Source organism: Nicotiana attenuata, chromosome 3 (assembly GCF_001879085.1).
Source record: "Nicotiana attenuata strain UT chromosome 3, NIATTr2, whole genome shotgun sequence".
Classification (NCBI taxonomy): Eukaryota; Viridiplantae; Streptophyta; class Magnoliopsida; order Solanales; family Solanaceae; genus Nicotiana; species Nicotiana attenuata.
In genome coordinates this window covers 61210464-61232483 of record NC_031991.1, presented here as the reverse complement: position 1 = coordinate 61232483, position 22020 = coordinate 61210464, and the positions used below count along the sequence as shown (strand labels likewise).

The following is a 22020-nucleotide window of genomic DNA, read 5'->3' as shown; positions in this document are numbered from 1 at the left end:
ATTCCATAGTGATCAAATAGCGCTCCGCTTGAAACAACCAGGCTTCCGAATGCTCACCACAAAAGCGGCCGAATTCCACTGGCTTGTGGCGGGAGGGTGGTTGTCGCCGGTTCTCGTCCTGCCGGCAGTCTGTTACCAATAACCTCCATGAGAAGACCACGAATTTCAGAGAGTTCCTTAAACACTGAGTCCTTGACTTCCTGAACCGAATCATCGACTAGAGCCTTGAGTAACTTTTAGTCCTCCATGAGTGACCTCTCAATGAAAGCACCAATGGAACAAACTAAAATTCGAACAGCACAACTCACAACCAATAAACTCGATAGTTATATTCCTCAACAAAAATTACAAGGAACTGAATGCTTGAAAGGGAAATTACTGGAAATTGACATAGAAGAAGGAGATGAGAAACTAGAAGAAGGGGATGAGAATTACAGACTTCACATAACAAAATTGCCTGCCTAATACACTATTCTTTCTGTTATTTATACTAACTTTGCACCAGTCCTCTTCACGCTTTTCCCCCCTTGCCTTGCACCACAAAATTCGCTAACTTCTTTGAATGCTGCCTCACGCGTTTGCTTCTCCTCAAAACAGACTGATGTGGAATCACGTGGGCCTCTGCTGAGTCAGCATCCACGCCAGCATCCACGTTGGTTGTATCATTCACAACAAATTTCACGTGGTGAAGTGAAAGTGACACACCGAGCCGTGTAGCCATAATTCTTTTTTCTTTTCTAGAGGTGTAGCAACGTCTCCGACGGGCCAGTCGTGGACATAATCTAGAAATATAAGGGCATAAACAGTAATAATGTTTTGTCCTATTGACGATTGTGCACATGCAATACACATTTAATTCTGTAGCTACTTGCACCAGCTGTTAACAATGGACCGGTCTTCTAGAATCTAGATTAAATGTACAAATACACAAAAAATAATGGGTTTTTTTCAATTTTAATACGTGCAAGAAATTATTTATACTTAATAGACAAAAATATATATATATATATATATATATATATATATATATATATATATATATATATATAAAATATATTTTTCGATTATTATATTGAGAGCGACCATACAGTATCACTTTCCCAAAAATAATACTTACTCTATTGTTAACTCCCTAATTAAGTTAAAATCCTAAATAATGCTTGTTACACCAACTATGACTTCCTCTATGAAGCTTACACGAGTAGGTGACATGCTTTTATTTTAGAAATCCAAATAGTCATCCACCCAATCATTTAAATTAAAAATAGCTAGTGGAGGTATAATATATGTATTATATGTGTATAATTGTGTATAAATAATATATAATCTATGTATATGACTAGAAAAAGTAAACAACGAATATTTTCCTATCGTAAAACATTGTCGTAAAAATAGAGGTAGGGAATACTAGAAAATTCACTAATTCTGAAAATGGTAAATCAAATATTATATGTATGTAGTTCTATTTTTCTTATTTTGCATCTTTACTATGACATTGACATATCCCTTAAAGATTCCATTCGGATCATTCATGATAAAAACAGTATTTTCCCCAAAATCTGGAGATAGTTTTCTTCGGTGTACCAATTTTTTGAAAATGCAATATGGCTTCGAGAGTTTTCAAGGAGTCATTTCGGGCCACAACTTTTGTGTGAAATCAATTCATGTTTATTTTGCTTATAATTTTTCTCAAACTGTTTTCTTCTGAGAAGCAAAAGGCACTTTAGCAAAATCTGACCACTTAGGCGCAACAAACCTTTCTAAATTACCAGGAAAGGCATACTTCACTCTTTTTTTCTCTTTAAACTTACTTTAGTCTTCAGAAGGTCTTTCCTAGGATGAAAAATTCTAATGAGATTTTTTATTTCATTGATCCTAAATAATGTGAAATGTCACTCATAGTCGGAGTTAAAATTTGAAGTTCATGAGTTTAAAATTTGCTAGAAACCTATAACACGTCTTAGTTACTGAGTTCGTAATTAAATATTTTAAGCAAAAGTTACCGAATTCGGCCCAATCCGTATCAAATGAGTTAGCTCCAACAAAAACATTCACGGGTTGCGCCAAACTATCTTTTGGTTGTTGAAGAAATTCACGCCTCAAACATTTTTCTTGGAATGACTTTCACGTGGTGAAACGCAGGAGCTGTGTACAAGAATTCTTTTTCATTTTTCCCACAGTTCAAAAGAACCATTAGTGGAAACAATCTGGGAAACATAGGGGCGTATACAATAATAATGTTTTGTCCTGTTATACACGTGCAATACACACTTGTACCTGCTTTCGTCAACTGTTAACCATTTTATGGATGGACGGACTCAGATTCCTACATTAACGTAGTAGTACTACCACTACACAGAAATAATACTCCACAGTTAACTCCCGAATTAAGTTAAAATCCTAAATTATACCTAAGGCTTCCTCCATAAAACTTACGTGTCATCTTTCAATAAAATTTAAATCAAAGTATGCGTCATCGTTCAATTAATAATCCTAGTTAAACAAGTTTAATGTTTTCCTTATCAAACAAATGGCTAATCAGAACACTTCCTTGAAGTTGTACACGTGAAAATGCCACATTATATTATATTTCTCCAACATTGGTTAAAATACAGCTAAATTGCACAAGATATTTCCAAGCTAGAGGTACTATTTTTCAAAATATAAAACTAATTCAAAAACAATGGGAATATGACCTATGTCGTAAAATGTCGTATTAAGTTACATTAATATGACCTACAAATATGTCATATGAATGTCGCATTAAGTCGCAGTAATCGGTGTGCCAAATAATTTAGCTCATAAAAATATAACCTGACTTAGATGGGTTAGGCTGTCTATATTAGCATTGATATAGTAGGTTATTTTGAGCATAACTCAAGTTTACCCATCTAAAAGCATCGGCGAATCTGGGGTACATATATGAAAACTTATCAAAATATGGGGGGAAAAAGGTTTTGTGGGTAATAAACAAGAAGAAAAGCTGTAGTATTAGATTAATCTAATAGTGATTAAACAAATTATAGAAATAAAGAACAAATGGAAAATAATTTTTAGCTGGATAGAGTGGGTTATGATCTATTATTTAGGCTAAAACTAGAAGCAAACATCTCATCAATTGTTAATTTTAACTCGATTTAATCCATTCAAAGGTAACCCAACTGCTCATTTGACACCCCTATTCACTCCCAACATCCAGAAATTCATCTAAATCTACCTCCAAATATTTTCTTTCTTGTTGGGCTTTCAATGGGGTTCGTTCTCTCAATCACGATTCGCCTTTCACTTCAGGCCCGTTTGAGAATAACTTTGAAAATTAGAACTACTTTTTAGCTTTCAAATGTGAATTATCTATTAAGTGCTTCGCAATCACTACAAGATAGGATAGATTTGATTCCTTCCCCCTTAACAAAAAAGCTCTCGGATTCGAGCTTTGAAAATAAAGAATTCCTAATAGAAAGTGGTTCTCCCTTAAATGGACTCTTCGTGATACAATTTTAGATTAATCGGAAGAGTAAATCCTAGGTACCCGATGATTATAATTTATACGCAAAAAGAAAAGCGTTTCGCAATCTAGAATCAAATTCATAAGTGGATTGCTCAAAATGTTAACTTAGTGTTTAGAACTCAACTATTTTTTTTCATGCCATACAACAACAATAACAATAACAAAACAAATCTAGTGTAATGTATACGCACACCTTACTCCTACCTTATGAAGATAGAGGAGCTTTTTCCGATAGACTCCCGACTCAAAAAACAGCAAAAATAAAGCAACAAATAATAACAAGAAGGTAATAGGGTAATAGAAGTAAATGACACAAAGTAATAATAACGAACCGGGAATAAGAAAATACAAAAATAGTGCTAGTCCTACTGGTAAGCCTAGGAGAGACTCACTAGTACCTGTCAACCCAACCTTAGTTCTCGACCTCCAGACCTTCCTATCGAGGGTTATGTCATCGGTAAGCTGGAGCAATACATGTCCTGCCTAATCACCTCTCCCTAGTACTTCTTTGGCCTACCCCTATCCTTCCTCTGACCTGCCATGGTCAACCTCTCACACCTGCTAACTGGTGCATCTATGTCTCGCCCCTTCACATGCCCGAACTACCTCAGCCTCGATTCCCGTAACTTATCCTCCACAAAGGTCACTCCCCCTTGTCCCTAATAGTTTTGTTCTTAATCTTATCTTTCCTAGTATGGTCACGTATCCATCTCAACATATATTTCAGCTACTTTCATCTTCTAGACGTGAGACTTATGACCCCGACGGGCCAACACTCAGCCGCATAAAACATAGTTGGTCTAACCACCATTCTGTAGAACTTGCCCTTAAGTCTTGGTAGCACATTCTTATCACACAAAACCTCAAATGCGAGCCTACATTCATCCACCCAGCTCCAATATGATATGTATAATAAAATACATACTAATCATATATACTTTTTGTTAAACGAGGAAGAATGATTTGAAAATATCTGTAGAATTATGCACACCCTTCTTTTCGGATCGATATGTGTTACCACCAATAATTCTCTGTAATTTTATAGAGAAAGCACACTCTAATCCAAAATATTTTGCTCTCAAGGATTTGATTATGCCAAATTGACATTATAGCTATGCTTCATTTGATTTGAGGTGAATGAGGGGTCCTTTTCCACTATCATATCCTATCAAACAAAAAGGAAATTTTGTCAATGACCCAATGGTATGTTGAAAGCTGCTTCAACCCAACTAGGTTACTTCTTTTGAAGCATAGCATATGCAACACTCTTGTGTCTATACTAAAAATAATAGATAATTGTTTAGTAGCTAAAATTGCAATTGCACTTTACATTTGAAAATTCCTGAAAATCATGTTTGTGCGCTGAAAGAAACCGCGTCGATTTTTTTAAACTGAGTTACGAACAATTGAACCACTAACATTATGAAAAAAAACATTATAATAACTGGAATAGTATTGATTAATGGATTCTGAATCTGGACATAACGACGGATATAAGAACTTAGTGTGAACTGAAATAAAAAAATGTATGAAGTCATTATAATTACCCGTGCAAGCAGATTAAGCTTTGATTCGAACATAATTCTTATATTCTCTTAGTAAATCAAAGAGAGGAATATTTAAACATTGGTTACAACATTGTTTGTCACTTCAAGAAAGAGCCATCTGGAAGTGCGGTGGGATTACAATAGTGTTGCTATGGCAATTATTTATGTATTAATTTTCTTGATCCAAACGTAAGATATGAACAAGTCAATTCAATCTAATATCTAGCACAAAATAACATCATTACAGTTTCGGATGCTTGCCATTCTTATGTTTTTCTAGCCATTTTTCTCTTCACAAAAGGGATTCCCTCCGTCCACTTTTACTTGTCACGTTTCACTTTTCGAGAGTCAAACTATATAAACTTTAACCAATATTTTAACATGTATTTTTTTAACCAATATTTTAACATGTATTTTTTTTTACAATATTGATATGAGAAAAATTATAAATTGTAGTAGTTTTCGTATAGTTTTCAAATATCTAAATTTTAAGTTTAAAATAGGGAAACTTACACAAATGTCCCAAATAAATCTTAACTTACCAACCTCTAGCCATACTTACCAAAACTAGCCAACAAAAATTAAAAAACCAAATAATAGGGTTCTTTCTCTCAAAGAATCACATGCAAAAATCACCTTCCATATTTTTAAGCGTGATTAGCAACATTAGATACAAGACGGAAAGGAAATTTCATGGACGGGGTAGCAAATAAGGTGATGAAATACAAAAATCTATACAATATTCCAAAAATCTAAACAAAAAAAGGAACTATTTCAATGGGTATAGTTGAAATTCATTGAAAATATATAGAAAAGTCAATATACAAAATTTGAGGAAGATTGGAGGTGATTTGGACTGGTTTTGTATCAAAATTCGTAATTAAATCGAGTTCAAAAAAGTCTTCTGCGACACATGTATCAAACATGTATCACGCATATCACACACACAGATATACATGGATATACATGTGATACACAATTGATACAAATATGATACATATGTGATACACAAATGATACACAGTGTGATACACATATCATTTTTTTTCATGTTCAGCTTTTACTTCGAGTTTTCAATTCAAACCACCTCAAAACTTCACCAAATCATCCCAAAACTGAGATTCAAGCTCCTTAAGTTGTGCCCAATCTATTCTAATAACACCCACTTAAAACAAAGCAAAAATTTGATATTTTTTGCTACAAATAGCTAATTGGCTAATATTAGTAATATTTTATCAATTGGCCAATTTTTGTAATGAGCTACTTATAAATGAACATAGCTGGTTATTTCCCTTTAAAATATTAAGAAAATCTAATGCAATTTAGCTTCAAAGATTAGTCAAATTGACTCTCGGAATTAAAAGTGAAATGTGACAAGTAAAGTAAACTGAGGGAGTACATCATACCATACTTGTCACCTACCAATGTAAGTTATCTTCCTTTAAATATCTGTAACTTTTGCTTCGCATTAATTAATGTAGTCAATACATGTATATTGTTGCTGAATTTAAATCATAATTCAAAATAATATTACCAAGGTTTATTCCCCATCATAGGTTCTACTATTACCATGGTCACTCTATACCTAATCAAATGCTAGAAAACTATACAACAGATAACTTAACAAATCAAAATAGTTTTCATTAAGAAACATAACAAATAATTTTACGTGCTAAATCCCATTTTAAATAGATTTTGAAAACCATAGTCAACTTTAATTTCACCCCAAAAAAATTGAAAACCTTAGATTACAAGGTAACAGCCGACCAATAAGGCCAGAACCAAAATTTGTCTCTACCAATATACTAGCATAAACAATACATATCTAAGATACAAAGTGGGTAATTTTTTTTTGGTCGTGGACTTCAAATTCGAAGAACCTGTTCATATCTCTTTCCATTTGGTAATACGATGAAAACTATCCCATTCCAGCTGAATAAAAAACAAGTTAACTTTGAATACGACCATGTCATAACTTATCAATATAGGAGTAAATAATTAGTCATTAATAAGGCCAAAATGAAGGTCATTAATATGGATTCATTGAAGTTAACCAAAAAATGATAATGACAGCAATAAAGTTTGAGATTGTGCAATAGCCAACTAGCCGTTATCTGGACCATTCAATGAACAGTCAACAGAAGTCCTTAACATAAGATGTCCATATACTGCTGATACATAAAATGTCTTGAGTTTTATCAATCAACAATTTAAAAGAAAAATGACATTGTTTATCCATTTACCATAGACATTTGAAAAGTTCCTCATGCACATAACATTTGGTTCAAGACTAGTATAGAGTTGTATTAGTAAAGTAGATTTTAGAAACAGAAACCAATCATATGTATAATATAGAGTTCTGTAGCATAGTGGCCGACGTAGACCGTAGTGGGAAGAGAATTATGAAATCTCGAGTTTAATTTTTAACATAAGTAAAAAAAATATTCTCATATATTTGAATTTTGGTGAATAGAATGTGCAGCCATGCTAGTAAAAAAAAAAAAAAGTATAATACAGACTATGTTAGATTTTTTTTTTTCTTCACTTGTATAGAGTATTATATAACAATAACAACTGTCGTGAAAACCAACCAAAATATGGAATGGAAGAAGTCCACCACCAGCTTCTCACACGTCTTTCCACTATTGTTTTTTAGTATAAATGTTATCCTTAAGTTAAGCCAAGACTAGGTAAATGATTACCTTTTCAAGGACCACATTCTTGTAATACTGGATAGTCGTTTATCACAAGAAAAAACTCAATACGTTTCTCTCCAAAGTTGAAAACTTGTGCCCCAGAAATTAAGACAGTCATGTCATACACAAAACTGAACCTATTTCCTCTTTTTGTTGCACTTTCCTTGCTCTTAATATCTACACTCTCGTTTTCTTTCGTTAATGGGAATTCTCTGGTTGACGGTAAGCCATTGTTTTTCCTCAAAGCTGTAATCTTTTACTAAATGGGGTTGATAATTACCTAGAATTATTCTTGTTTTTCCTCAAAGTTGTAATCTTTTGCTTAATGGGGTTGCTAAGTACCTTAGGATTATTCTTGTTTTTTCCTCAAAGTTGTAATCTTTTACTAAATGGGGTTGCTAAGTACCCAGAATTTGTCTTGTTTTTCCTTCAAAGTTGTAATCTTTTACTAAATGGGGTTCGCTTACATAGGATTATTCTGATTTTCCTGCCCTGTTTGTTGTGTGTAGGTGAAGTCAGTGAGCCAATTTATGGAAGTAAAAGGTTTCTGGCAGAGAGAAATGGTACTGGAAACTCATCTTTAGTATTGGCTGCTGAAAGAACACATAGAGAAGATCCACTTGAAGATCGGAGTTACTACACTGGTGGATGGAACATCAGTAACAGTCATTATTGGGCTGTAAGTTCTCTTTTCAGCCCTTAATTCCATTTACAGGTCCTTTTTCTGTTGGAAATTTGATTATTATTTCGTTTAAAATCTTCGTAGTTAATTTTTGTTATGGTTCTTTTTAACATTGCTTTTGGGTGGTTTTGTGATTGTTTATAAGCATTACCAATTAAGAAACGTGATTGTGCATTTTTTGGGGACTAAGAGTTCTGATAAGAATTGATGAGGGAGAGAGACAGAGAATATTGCCAATAATTCTTGTAGTTATAACATCCTTGTACCGTGTCATGTTGGTTTTACTGTAAACTCTTCAGAGACTGTGGCATATGCCCGACTTCTTGGCTTTATACCCTCAGCTTCCTTTTAATACGAGTTTTCTTTTACTTTTTTACTTCTGGAAATGGAATTCACTTAAGATAATTTCTAGTTGTAACTTAGATTTGTTGTCAGCTTCTATCTGATTGTTAGCATGTATATGCCAATATGCCACGTTTTCGGTCATCTCTTCATTCTTTTCAGCTTATATGCTTGACGACGTAGTGACTATCTGATAAAAATCTTTTCTTGACACAGTCGGTTGCTTATACTGGTGCCCCTCTTTTCATCATTGCTTTATTCTGGTTTGTGGCATGTGCCATTTGCCTGCTCCTAGTTTGTTTCTATTGTTGTTGCTGCCGGAGAAGACGCTATGGTTACTCTCGAACTGCTTATGCACTTTCACTTATTTTTCTCTCGGCATTCACCATTGCTGCAATGTAATCACTCTATCTCAATCATCTCATTTTCATTACAAATTGATTAATTTTATGACTTTATTTACTTATTTTTGCCTTGTTATATCAGAGTTGGCGCTGCTGTTCTGTTTACTGGACAAGGGAAATTTCATGGCGGTACAAAACATACATTGGATTATGTTGTGCACCAGGCAGGAGAAACGGTTGACAGTTTAAGGAATGTGTCAAACATTCTGGCTGTTGCCAAGCACACTGGAGTTAATCAAATCTTTCTACCTCAAGATGTTCAAAACAACATTGACAAGGTTGACACCAAGATTAGCTCGGCTGCTGAAACTCTTGAAACAGAAACTGAGAAGAACAAGAAGGATATCATGATTATCTTAGACTGGGTGTAAGCACTTCTCGGCTAATTCATTCAAGTCCTGTGAACTATTTTTGAACTTGTGATGTCCCAGTAATCGCCTTGTTGGTATGTACTGCAGGAGGCGAGCTCTCATCATTGTTGCTGCTGTAATGCTTGGTTTAGCTGCACTTGGTTTCTGTAAGTTTTCTGGTCTTTCAAAGTTAATAGTAGTACACACTGACTGGTACTGATATTTCCTCACGCTCGTTTGAAAATCTGCTGCAGTGTTCTCTATACTTGGCCTGCAGGTTCTCGTATACATGTAAGTCTTATTACTGGAACAGATACTTCTCTTGATAACAAGGAACCTATTATCTTTTTGAAAGTCTAAGCGAATGTTGTTGTTTGCAGCCTAGTCCTTGTAGGCTGGATCCTCGTTGCAGTCACCTTTATCATATGTGGTGCATTTCTTGTTCTTCACAAGTAAGTTCTATCAAATTGTCCTGTTATATTTGTCCTATCCGGGCTTCAACAAAATAGAAGATAGAAAAGACAAATTGAAAGAGGAAAACAATACATCTTTTACACATTAAATCAATACGGCTGTTGTGCTGCTTCTACTAGATATTAACTTTATGTTCTGAAGCTCCTTACTTGTGTAGAGTCCTGTCTTTAACATATACAGATTTTTTTTAGCTATCTTTAATTCTCTATCACGACAATGCACCTTACTTCTGTTCTTTCTGTTTCATAATTCTTCAACATACAAACTGATTTTTTTTTGATACTGTGAGCTTCTCTTTTTGTATGCTCAGTTATATACTTCAAAAATTTTGACAATTGTTTTGTCTTTCTAAGTGCAACGGGGGACACATGTGTGGCCATGGATGATTGGGCAAAAAACCCAACAGCTCATACGGCACTTGATGATATAATCCCTTGTGTGGACACTGCTACTGCCCAAGAAACATTGTCTCAGAGCAAAGAGGTCACCTACCAATTGATTGGAGTGGCTAACAGGATCATCACCAATGTGTCAAACATTGATCCGCCTTCAGGTGTCGGTTACAACCAATCTGGTCCATTGGTCCCTAACCTCTGTAATCCATTTAATTCGGACAAGACAGACCGGAAATGTGCAAGTGGTGAGGTGGAACTTAGCAATGCTACACAGGTATATGAACATTTTTCACTTCAAGAAAACAAACTATGAAGATAAATGCTCAAAGAGAACTTTTTGAGAAGTTTCTTGTTTACTAGGTGGCGATTATGGTGGGTTAAAAATGACATAAAATAAGTTCTTTTTGATTATGTCAGACACCATGTCTATGTTTCAGAAACCTAATATTACAGTTCGAATTGAGGAAACAGTCTTAGTTGGGATTCCATTTTCCTATGGATTATATGCTTCTTCTTCTGTTGCTTGCGCAGAATGGTAGGAAAAACAGCTTCAATAACTTCCAATTCTATTAATGCAGGTTTGGAGGAATTATGTCTGCCAAGTTTCAGCAAGTAATGTGTGCTCCACCGTGGGCCGTCTGACCCCTGATATGTACAACCAAATGACTGCTGTAGTTAACGTTAGCAACGGCCTGTATCATTCTGGGCCTTTCCTTAGCGAATTACTTGACTGCACTTTCCTTCGAGATACTGTCAGTGTCATTCATGATGAACATTGTCCTGATTTGACACGATATAGTAAGTGGGTCTACATTGGTTTAGCTCTAGTCTCAGCTGCAGTAATGCTCTCACTCATTTGTTGGGTACTATATGCAAGAGAGAGGCGTCACCGCAAGTATACCAAACTCGTTGATGCTACATCTGGTCAAGAATCGTACGCAGGGAAAAGCCAAGGGTGATTTTTTTCGAATATTTGGACTAGCAGCAAGACGTTCTTTTTATTTTCTTATGTATATAGTATGGCTAATACCAGATTATATCTGCAGTATTGCATGCTTTCAGTACGAGATGAGAATACGTAAAGTCTCTTTCATGTTTGTCTATGACAAGTTGATTAGGGACTTGTAGGGATTGCTAGAAATAGTTCATACACAATTGACACTAGGAATGATGCAGATTGTTGTGTGTATACAGATATGGACATCAAATTTTGTGCTTACATAACGCCCCTCACGTTTATGTTTATTGATTCATGATATGGATGGTTTTATTGCTTTACTTTCATATGACAAATGTGAATTGAGCGCATAAGCAATTTGTTTAGCCTTACAACCGAATTATCAATTGAAGAGATAACCCTAGAGCGAATTATTTTGAAACTTGAGCATTTCAAGTCCGAGCAGCTAGTTAATTACCAGGAAGCCTGTGGTAAGAGCTACCTATAGCTGATTAAGCTAAGTTTTTCCGACGTGAATCGTAATGCGTATGTATGCTTAGAGGTGCGGTAGTTTGTTCCAGTTCCACAGCATGACAAGATTCTGTTTCTCATATAAGGGGTTTATGTTTTAAAAGAAATTCAGATACATTTGAACAGCACTGTGTTACATACCAAAGTAGTTAAGGGCAATAGAGTCACTGTAAATAGTTAATAAGGGGCATAACAGTCTTTGTACCAGAAGTTAGTTGTAATTAGTTGGGCGATTGAAAGTTGTTAGAAGATGGTTAGGAGAGCTGTTAGAAAAATCTCAATAAAAGAGAATCATCAGCTATATTGTAAGGTTATTCTGAATAATAAACCATTAATCTTCTTCTCTAAAACTCCTCAATTCTAGAACCTTCTCCGGTGAAGATTGTTCAGAAGCCATTCTTACTCTTGGTTTCATAGATCTCTGCAGAATTGTGCCTAATCTCGATTAAGCACATAACATTTGGTATCAGAGCGGCCGATTTTGGGGACGCAGTCATGCCGGAGACGATGACCAAAAACGGAGAAATGAGACGAGAGCTGGATGAACTCCCTGAACAAATACGACCGATTGGGGAAAAGCACGAGGAACAAGTTTGTACTATGGGGGAAAACCAAGAGGAAGCGATGGCGGAAATTTGTTAATTGATTGCAGCAATGGCGACCAATCCTACTATGGCGGCCAGAGCTGTGAGGGATAATGGAGGTAACCATCGGTATGACAAAAATGAAGGCCACAATCACAACAACACTATGGGAACAAGGCATTCCCGGGTCGAATTTTCGAAATTTGGGGGCGATGATTTGAATGAATGGGTTTATCGATGCGAACAATTTTTTGACGCTGATAAAACCCTAGAGGAGTCTAAAGTGACGTTAGCTGCTATTAATTTGGAAGGGAGAGCACTGCAATGGCATAAATCCTTATTGAAGGCAAGGATGGGTAGATTACCCAACTGGAACGATTATGTTCGAGCTCCCCAATTAAGGTTTGCTGATAATCTGTATGATGATCCTATGGCTGAGTTGATTTCCTTAAAACAAACTGGTTCTGTACAAGAATTTTTAGATAATATTCACGGGATGATTAATTAGGTGGAATTGGGTGAAGAGTATTCAATTAGTTGTTTTCTAAAGGGATTGAGGCCTCATATTGAGGTTCAAGTGCGTATGCTTGCACCTTGAACTCTTATGAGGGCTTATAGTTTAGCTAGACTGGCTGAACAATCTTTGAAGTTGCAAAGGGAGCAAAATCAGCTAATTTCAAAGAACACCAGACCTCTGCTTCCCAATCCCAACTCTTCTTGGCCACCAAGAAATTACTCTCAAAACTCGAGTAATACTAGTATCAGGGGGACAGAAGGAAGCAGACTTTTGACTAACTCAAGCCATCCTACAATGAAAACTTCAAGAAGATTGACCCTGCAGAGATGGAAAAGAAGAGAGTTCAAGGGTTATGCTACTGGTGTGATGAGAAATATGTCCCTGGGCATAAGTGTAAAAAGAATAAGCAATTATTCATTCTTGAAGTGAATGAAGATATGGAGGAATGGGAACTAGAAGAGAGTTTGGCTGAACTAACAGAGGGTGATGAGTCTTCATTGAGTCCTCAAATGTCAGTACATGCTCTTGATGGCACCACTGACTACCGGATCATGAGGGTAAGAGGGGAAGTAAAAGAGAAAGTGGTACATGTTTTGATCGACTTAGTATCAACCCACAACTTTATGGATTTGGAGATCGCCAAGAAATTGGGGTGCAGACTAGACAGGATTCGAACCTTTTACGTAGCAGTAGCTAATGGGAAAAGGATTTACAGTTTTAATGATCAAAGATGTAGCTTGAAAAATGCGGGGTGTAGAGTTTAGATCAGATATGTTGGTAATGCCTTTGGGAGGAACTGATGTGGTTTTGGGCATTCAATGGCTCATTACCTTGGGTGACATAGGGTGGAATTCAAACAGCTGAAAATGGAATTCAATATTGGAGGTAAGAAAGTCTCATTGAGGGGAAGCCAACCAGGGGAGTCTAGATTAATTGGGGATCAAAGAATGGGGTACCTGAATCTCTCATGAGATTATATGAAGTGTTATGTCATGTGATCTTCTAGATCACTTGCCTCCTTTATTATGATCATTTCGATCATTTGCTCATATTCTTTATCAAGAAGTTTATTTGAAACTGATTTATCTATATGCATTAAGCGTATCATAGACTTTGTCCTTCTAGGACTTAACAGGAGCATTTGCAACGAGAATATAGTTATTTTCTTTGAGTCAGCAAATGCGTCTGGCATGCTTTGCAATATATTGCAGATGAATTATCTTTTATGAACTTCAAGATAACTTTCTCATAAGCAATAGTTTAGCTATTAAGTGGAGGCACTCAATAAATTATTTTGCTAAACCAACTGTGATGTAAACCAACTTATCAAGATGAAATGTCTTGAATAGAAATCTGTAAATTATGCTTGAAATTAAATTATTGAGCAAGTTACCTCGCAAACATCAGGTTGCGGGTTAATAATAATCGCACATGTAACCATCTCATAGATGCATCTTATGTGGTATACATGGCAGGTGAATGGGCCCATATTCACCTTTGATATTACCAGCATTCATGGGATTCAATCTCAATTTTAGTTGGTCTATTAATTAATAAGAACAAGCAATGTAAGAGAATTCATAAAGAACTTTCTAGTTCTTTAATATTTACCCATGTGATTTCTCTTTTATTTTGCACATTATCATACTTAAATTAACATGGCTAAATCAATTATGCCAACTGAATAAATTATCAAGAATGATAAACTTCAGGTTTACACCATGACGTCTGCAATTATCAATATACTCTAAGTTTATTATGCTATGGGTTTTTATATCAATAAACTTCTACTTTATTATGGCATTCTTTTGTTTGTGTAGTACAAACTAGAGAATAAAATGGGTAGCTTTTGACATACATATTACCCCGCTACAAGTTGTAGTAATAGAAGATATTAAATCTTTCGTTTATTTATAGTCTTAGTATGACCAACCGCTTTCGCGAATATTTTAGAAACTCAATTAAGTTTCTTTGAGACTTACTACAACATAATACCTTATTGGTAATCAATTGTGTTTCTCCAAAATAGTATAATTGGTTGTTGTAGAGTTCTTAATTAATTTTGCAGTACCACATATTCATCAACATCCATATGGTGAAAATCTCTTTTAAAGAGAAAGTTATACCATTATAGTTATGGTCAAAATTATATGCAAGATTTGTTTCTTGCATTACCGTTGTCTCTTAATAATCATAATGCCAAAATATTTCGGTGTACAATAAGTACGTGGCCAATGACCATTTATGCCATAATAATGACATTATTTTCTTATTTCCTCTCAAACCTCCTTCTAGAGGTGAGTGTGGTATATACCACTAGCACGCTCATATTCTTCCAAAAATGAATATGTATTCATAAATCACATGTTGTCACATTCACATCTGAATGGACCATAATCATTTATATGTGCTTTACAAAATCTCATGTCAAATCGATGACAAATACTACTTTCACAAAATGAAGGATTATTTTGAGAATCTTTATTGTTCTCAATACCACAATAATGACGATTATAATTTTGTCTATTGCCACGTCCACATCCATTGATACCTTCATGGTAATAATGTTGTCTTCTTTCAGATTTATTATATATTGCTGCCACATTCTCTTAAGGGAATAAGAATGAAGCAAATTCAATAGGACGGGTTTCTAGTTCTTTGCCCACAATCATACATGAATTTGATCACGGCAAGGCATAGAAATTTTACCACTTTGGGTGGTCACAATTTTTTAAGACTCCATTAGCGTTGCAATCAAAATTTATCGACTTTTCTTGTATTTAAAATCAAATTATAGAATGTCAAGAATTTAAAAGAGAAAAATAAAGTAAAATACTTACCGTAAATCCAGAATTTAATCATGAAGGAAGTTCATGGAACAATTGACAGTCATTATGCTCAATCCCAAAGCTTCTACTCAATTGGTTAGAGGCTCGTGCTAATAACATGTTATAAACAATAAAAGAAGAAGAACAATATTGCAAAGAAAAGTAGAGAGGGTTCTTATTGATTGTGGATTAATTACAATGGAATAGAACCCCTCTATTTATAAGGGAAAGGGTGACTCAGCCACCAAATAAAATCCCTAAAATCTCTCTAAATCTAAAATATAGACACCTTAAATAGAATTCTATTTATAACATATGTCTCTTTCAATAAAATACTATTACTACAACGGACATGTCAAAGGTGAGCCTGTTTAAAGCCTTCCTCATGCACGTTATTATGAAGCCTACAAACTGTTTAACCAAAAAATAGATTTTTAGTCAAAGCTAGAATCTAGAAGAATACGAGTTACTGATAATCAGAAAGGTATGTAGAGAAAGAAATTTGTGAATAATATGCTCAGAAAGCAAGCAAATCAAAGTATATTCCAATAGTGTTTTCTTGTCCCTGCAATTGTTTGTTCCTCCCCTTTTATAGCTATTTTGGGGATACGGGCCTTACCTTCGTTATAATAAGGCTATTATGAGCAATTAATGACTTTAAATGTTACGTTATGCAATCATATACATGAAATACATATTCTCTAACGTTTCCAGTATTTTATACTCATTAAATGCTGTATCTGGGCTCTTTTTTGCTGTCAGATTCATTCTTTTGATTCTTCACGATCTTTGACCTTGAATAGGTACGAGCGTTGAATTACTTGTATGACTGCTCGCGCCTCCTCCATTTAACTTGTTGATATCTGTTGTTGCTCGTATCTATTGTTGCTCGTATCTGTTAACCAACCTTAATTTTTTGACTGTTTGACTAGTCTACGTGTCATGACACGTGACCATATACATATGAACACAATTTTCCCCAATACAGATAGTCCCCCCACTTTCCATTTATTCATCAGTTTGAATATTTGGGAAGTGAAATTCATTAAAGGAGAATTTTTGTCACCATTAATGCTCTAACAGAGTTGACGCTTCAATTATCACTTCCATTTAATGCTTTAGACACGTGTCATCTTCTTATTGGTTCCACAATTTTGCAACACTTTCTCAGGCTTTCTTTTCGGCTCCACTGTTCATGAAGTACCAGTTACCATTATTGTGACCCTTGCATTACTGCATTTTTACTTTTGACGGTTACCCATCAGTATAAATACAATTTTACCTTTCACCTTTTACCACATAAAACTTTTTTCTCGAACATTTGAACTGTGCAAATCTCTGTTTACTTCTTCTTCTTCTTCATCATGTCTTCTTCGAACCCTAACCCTAGGAGAGTTCCTATTTTAGACAATTTTCCCAATGCCCCTGTTAGACATAGAAGGGGTGGGAGACTTTGTAGCTTAGGATCCTCTCGTGGTGGCGGTTCTGCCATGCCTTCTCCTAGCCCTGGTTTTTCCTCTAGAACTAGAGGTTCTTTTACCCAAAAATCATCTTCTAAGAGCAAGGAGGCCTCTGAACCATTACAGGAGCCCTTGGTAGAAGATATAGTCCCTAACGATTTATCTTTTCACCACGATAGACAATCACTTCAAACCCAAGTTTCTGGTCTAGATTGTACCGATGCTTACCCCACTTTGATTACAGAGATTTTAGTTCCCATAGTCCGCAAAGATTGTCACTGGAGTAACGATTTTCCCATTGTAATCCCCAATCCAAATCAAAGAATTACCTCCTATATGACTGGACTTTCTTTTGTTTACACATACCCTTTTACTCTTGGTTTTAAACCAGCTATTGATCCAGTGATTCTCGATTTCTGTCGCTTCTTCAAAGTTTGTTTAGCACAGATTGGCCCGTTGGTATGGAGCGCTATTGCTTGTTTAAGACATCTAGCCAATTTGGCAGATGTTAATTTCACCTTCCCTCGCCTAATCCATCTATACTCCCCTAGACTTTTTCGTAATGGCGTCTTTACCTTAGTGGCTAGGAGTAAGAGGGTTTTGGTGAGCCCAGAAGATGATAAGGATCGTGGCTGGTATGCCCGATTTGTTGCTGCCCCCACAGTTGGTTTAGTGGGTGAACAAAGCGTTCCCTTCCCTGAGAAGTGGAACTTTGCACGTAAGTCTCTCATCTCTCTCGTACCTTTCTCTTTCAAGTTTATCAATTCCTTTAACTTTATTATTTTTTTTAGCAACCATGGGAGTTGTGGAGAATGTTCCCAATTTTCGTGGTTGGGTAGATAAACTGTTGAAGATTGCGCCTATGGAGGCTAGGTCTTGGAAATTTATCTCCAATCGTCACGGTTGGAAAGTAAAGACTCACGGTATGAGTTTTTGTCTTTCTCATATGTAAATTTTTTTCCCTTTATTGCTTTAACTTTCATCCTTCTCTTTGTCAGGATTTGCTATTCGAGGTGTTACTGCTGAAGCAGTTGCGGCCTCTCGTTCCTCTTCAGGAACTCGAATTTCTTTAGAGAGGGCTCAGGATATACTCTTGAAAAGAAAAACCATTGAAGAAGATGACTCCGAGGAAGAAGATGAGGATGGTTCCTTGATGACAAGGCCAAGAGTTAGGAGACGTATCGTCTCTGACGAAGCTGAAGTTTCTCATCATCTTTCTCCTACCGGGCCTGTTCATCTCGTTTATGATGATGACGTTGTTACCCCTTGTGATACTCGTGACTCTATTAACCAGCTTTTCATTAGTGGTTTCGAGAGTGGTGAGTTAGGGTCTGTTTTAGATGAACTTCCCTTGTCTTCAACTCCCATATCTTCAATTCCTTCTTTTCCTTCTCCTATCGTGCCTTTGATTCCTTCCTTACCTACTCCATCTGCTTCTGTACCTCTCTCTGCTATTTTTACTTCTTCTACCGCTCCTCCTTTGGCAGTTCCTCCTTCTACTACCCATCATACAGAAGTGGGTTCTTCAAGTAGAAGCATTGCTATGAGGAGCGTGACTATCGAAGTTCCTGCTAACAACAGCCTTTTGAGGAAATCTGGTCAGGCAGATATTTGGCTTGAGCCCCTAATTGGCCCAATTGAGAAAGAAAAAATGAATAGCCATAGCTGTCTGACTTTGATGAACGACATAGTTCATGCTACCTTGAAGGTATTTTCCTTCTTTCTTTACTTTGCAAAATTTTTCTCTAGAATTCTTTTTTTCCTCCCTTATCATTTTCAAGCCAATCTCATTGGTACAGAGCTGATGAGCAAAGTTTCTCTATTAAAGAAGGTGGCACGTGACTCTGAAAAGGCTGTTCTTGATTCAGAGAGGGAAGCTCGTGACTTTCAGTTGGAAGCAGCTAATTGGAAGGAACAATTTGATAGTGCTCAAATTACTATAGAAGATTTGCAAGAGAACAAGAATAACCTGGAACAGCAGATAAGAGCATTATCCTCAGAGCTTGCGGTTGCCAAGGCTTCTTCAAGTCAGGCAGAGAAAGAAAGAGAGCGTCTCGAGTCTTCTTTCTCAGAGCAATTATCTAAGGCAAGTGAGGAGATTAGAGAGTTGAAAGCTCTTTTAAGTCAAAAAGAAGTTTATGCTGGAGATTTGATACAGAATTTGACTCAGACACAGGAAGATCTGCGAACTTCTGAGGGCAAGGTGCATGCCTTAGAAAAATCTCATGCCTCTCTCCAAGCCTCTTACAACTTAGCTTTGGCTGAAAATGAAGAACTCAAGAATGAAATTGTTGTTTGGGAAAGAGATTACGAGCTTCTTGAAGATAAGGTTGCAGTTGATGTAAGCTGGGCTTTTCTGAACTCTCGTCGTGATGCCTTAGTTGAAGCTGGCCAAGAAAACATTAATCTGGAGTCAGAGTTAGCTAAGGTGATGGAGACTATTGAAAAAGCTCAACAACCACTGGACTTCCCTTCACCCGCGATTGAAGTTTTCGAAGCTGAAGTTCCCGTGGGTGAAGTTTCGGTGAGTGAGGTTCCCTTGGCTGAAACTTCTGCAGTAGAAGTCCCCATGAACACTAAAATTGCCTCGGGTGATGCACCCTCTTCAAGCTCAACCGTGCCTCTTGTTGCAAGTCAAGTTGAAACTTCGTCTATTGATACTCCAATTGCTGCGGTTGAAAATCAACCCGCTTCTATTCCAGCTGAGCCCGCTGATGATCCTTCTTCAGTCCTTTCCTCTTAGTGAAAAAAATTTACATCTGTTTTAAATTCCCTTTTTGCAGGTACCTGTTTGGAAAACTGTGTTTAAAGTTCTTGGATTCATTTGAGAGTTTTTGTAATCAAACCCTTGGCTATCACTTGAGGGTTAATTTTTAGAAGTACAAGTCCCCAAGTCTTGTTATGGGGCATTTTGTATAAACAATTCGATGACTAAGTTTATACTTAGTCTTTAGTTTTAAATATTAAGAAGTTTTTATTATCATTAAACTTCTGTCTGTTCTATTCTTGCGTTTTATTTTCAAGGACTTAAAGAATAGTCTGCATTTTTGTTCTTTGAAAAACGCTTCTGTTAATCCCATGACTAAATAACATGAATTTTATAAAAGAGGGCCCTTTTATATTTTGACACTTAATGAAGAAGATGTCTCAACTTCATAATGGTGTTTATAATACGATAAAAGAAATAGGAACACACATGCTTTTTGCAATAACTTTGACAAGTTTTTATTCTGAACCTTGACAAGTTTTGAGTAATATTTTACATGTATTTGAATTACATCTATAACTTTCTCGTAACTGTTTTCCTTGTAACAGATTTATACAAAAGAAGAACAATAGATACAGGGTTTTTCCTTATAACCCGTTTTAGTACATAGTCTTTACCCTAACCGTTTTGGGGTACATGGGTCCCTTTAGCTCCAGAACATTAGGAAGAGTTTGAGAGATGACTCCATTGTTCTCATGGGAAAGAATACTATGATGACTCCATTGTTCTCATGGGAAAGAATACTATGATGAATGCCATGACTTCGTAACTTTCACTGCGTACTTGATTCTTCTAGGCTTGATTTAAATCTTCTTTGCCTTTTTTATACACGTGACTGTATATACTATGTAGCCCCCCAAGTGTTTGAGTGTTGAAGTATGAAGCCTCGAGCATGTGGTAGTCTCCTTCACCTGGTCCTTTTCCTGAAAAGGAAATACATACGGGACTCGGGGGTGCGATTATAGATGAAGACTGCTTAACCCGTGTATACTTCTATCAGAATAAGTGTAACCCTGGGCTAGGAATTTTAGTTTATTCCATTTTGCCTTACAGGTCGTGACTCATCATTTAGTACGGGTTAGCGTTTTGCTTATCATCTAAAATTGTTAGTAAAATTTTAATAATTCAAAAAAATATAATTTAACATGGTAATACCTGACCGTGGGTTTTTCCTTAGAAGTAGTATCTCTTTAAATGAACTGCATTCCAATGTGAAGGAAGCACCTTCCCGTCCATTGTTTCCAACTCGTATGCTCCTTTTCTTGCAACATCTCGAACTCTGTAGGGTTCTTCCCAGGTTGGACTTAGTTTACCCGCGTTGGCTGCCTTTGTAGATTGAAAAACCATTTTAAGCACGAAGTCCCCAATTTTGAAGTATCTCAGGCGTGCTTTCCTGTTGTAATATCGTTCGATCACTTGTTTTTGTGCTGCCATTCTTATTAATGCAGCTTCTCTCTTGCCTTCCAGTAGATCCAAATTGACCCGCATCTCTTCATCATTAGACTCTTGTGTTGCTTGTGAGAATCTTGTGCTTGGTTCTCCTATTTCAACCGGGATTAGTGCTTCAGCTCCATAAACTAAAGAGAAAGGGGTTTCACCTGTGCTCGTCTTTGTTGTCGTGCTATATGCCCATAAAACTCCAGGTAACACTTCAGGCCAATTACCCTTTGACTCTTCTAAACGTTTCTTCAAATTGTTGATTATGACTTTGTTCGTTGATTCTGCTTTCCCGTTATCCACTGGGTGATAAGGTGTAGATGTAATCCTTTTAATTTGCCAACTCTCAAAAAACTCTGTGACTTGAGCTCCGATAAATTGAGGGCCATTGTCGCATACAATTTCCTTTGGTACACCAAATCGGCAGATGATATTTCGCCAAATAAAATCTTTAACTTCTTTTTCTNTCCCTTGTTTTAAACAGTAACGAGCAGCCTTTTTGCGAAGTGCATGCGCTTGCTTCTTGTCATCAGGGACGGTTCCATACTGCAAAAAAGCTACA

At 36.2% G+C, this 22020-nt stretch overlaps 1 protein-coding gene across 1 annotated transcript; it reads left to right on the top strand.

Annotated features, from left to right (window-relative positions):
* On the top strand, positions 7720-11675 carry LOC109223891. Its single transcript, XM_019388365.1, has 9 exons — positions 7720-7972; positions 8260-8429; positions 8991-9172; positions 9261-9545; positions 9637-9695; positions 9783-9819; positions 9909-9980; positions 10356-10671; positions 10976-11675. Exons 1-9 carry the CDS (start codon positions 7867-7869, stop codon positions 11354-11356), a joined length of 1608 nt encoding a protein of 535 aa, XP_019243910.1. The 5' UTR covers positions 7720-7866; the 3' UTR covers positions 11357-11675.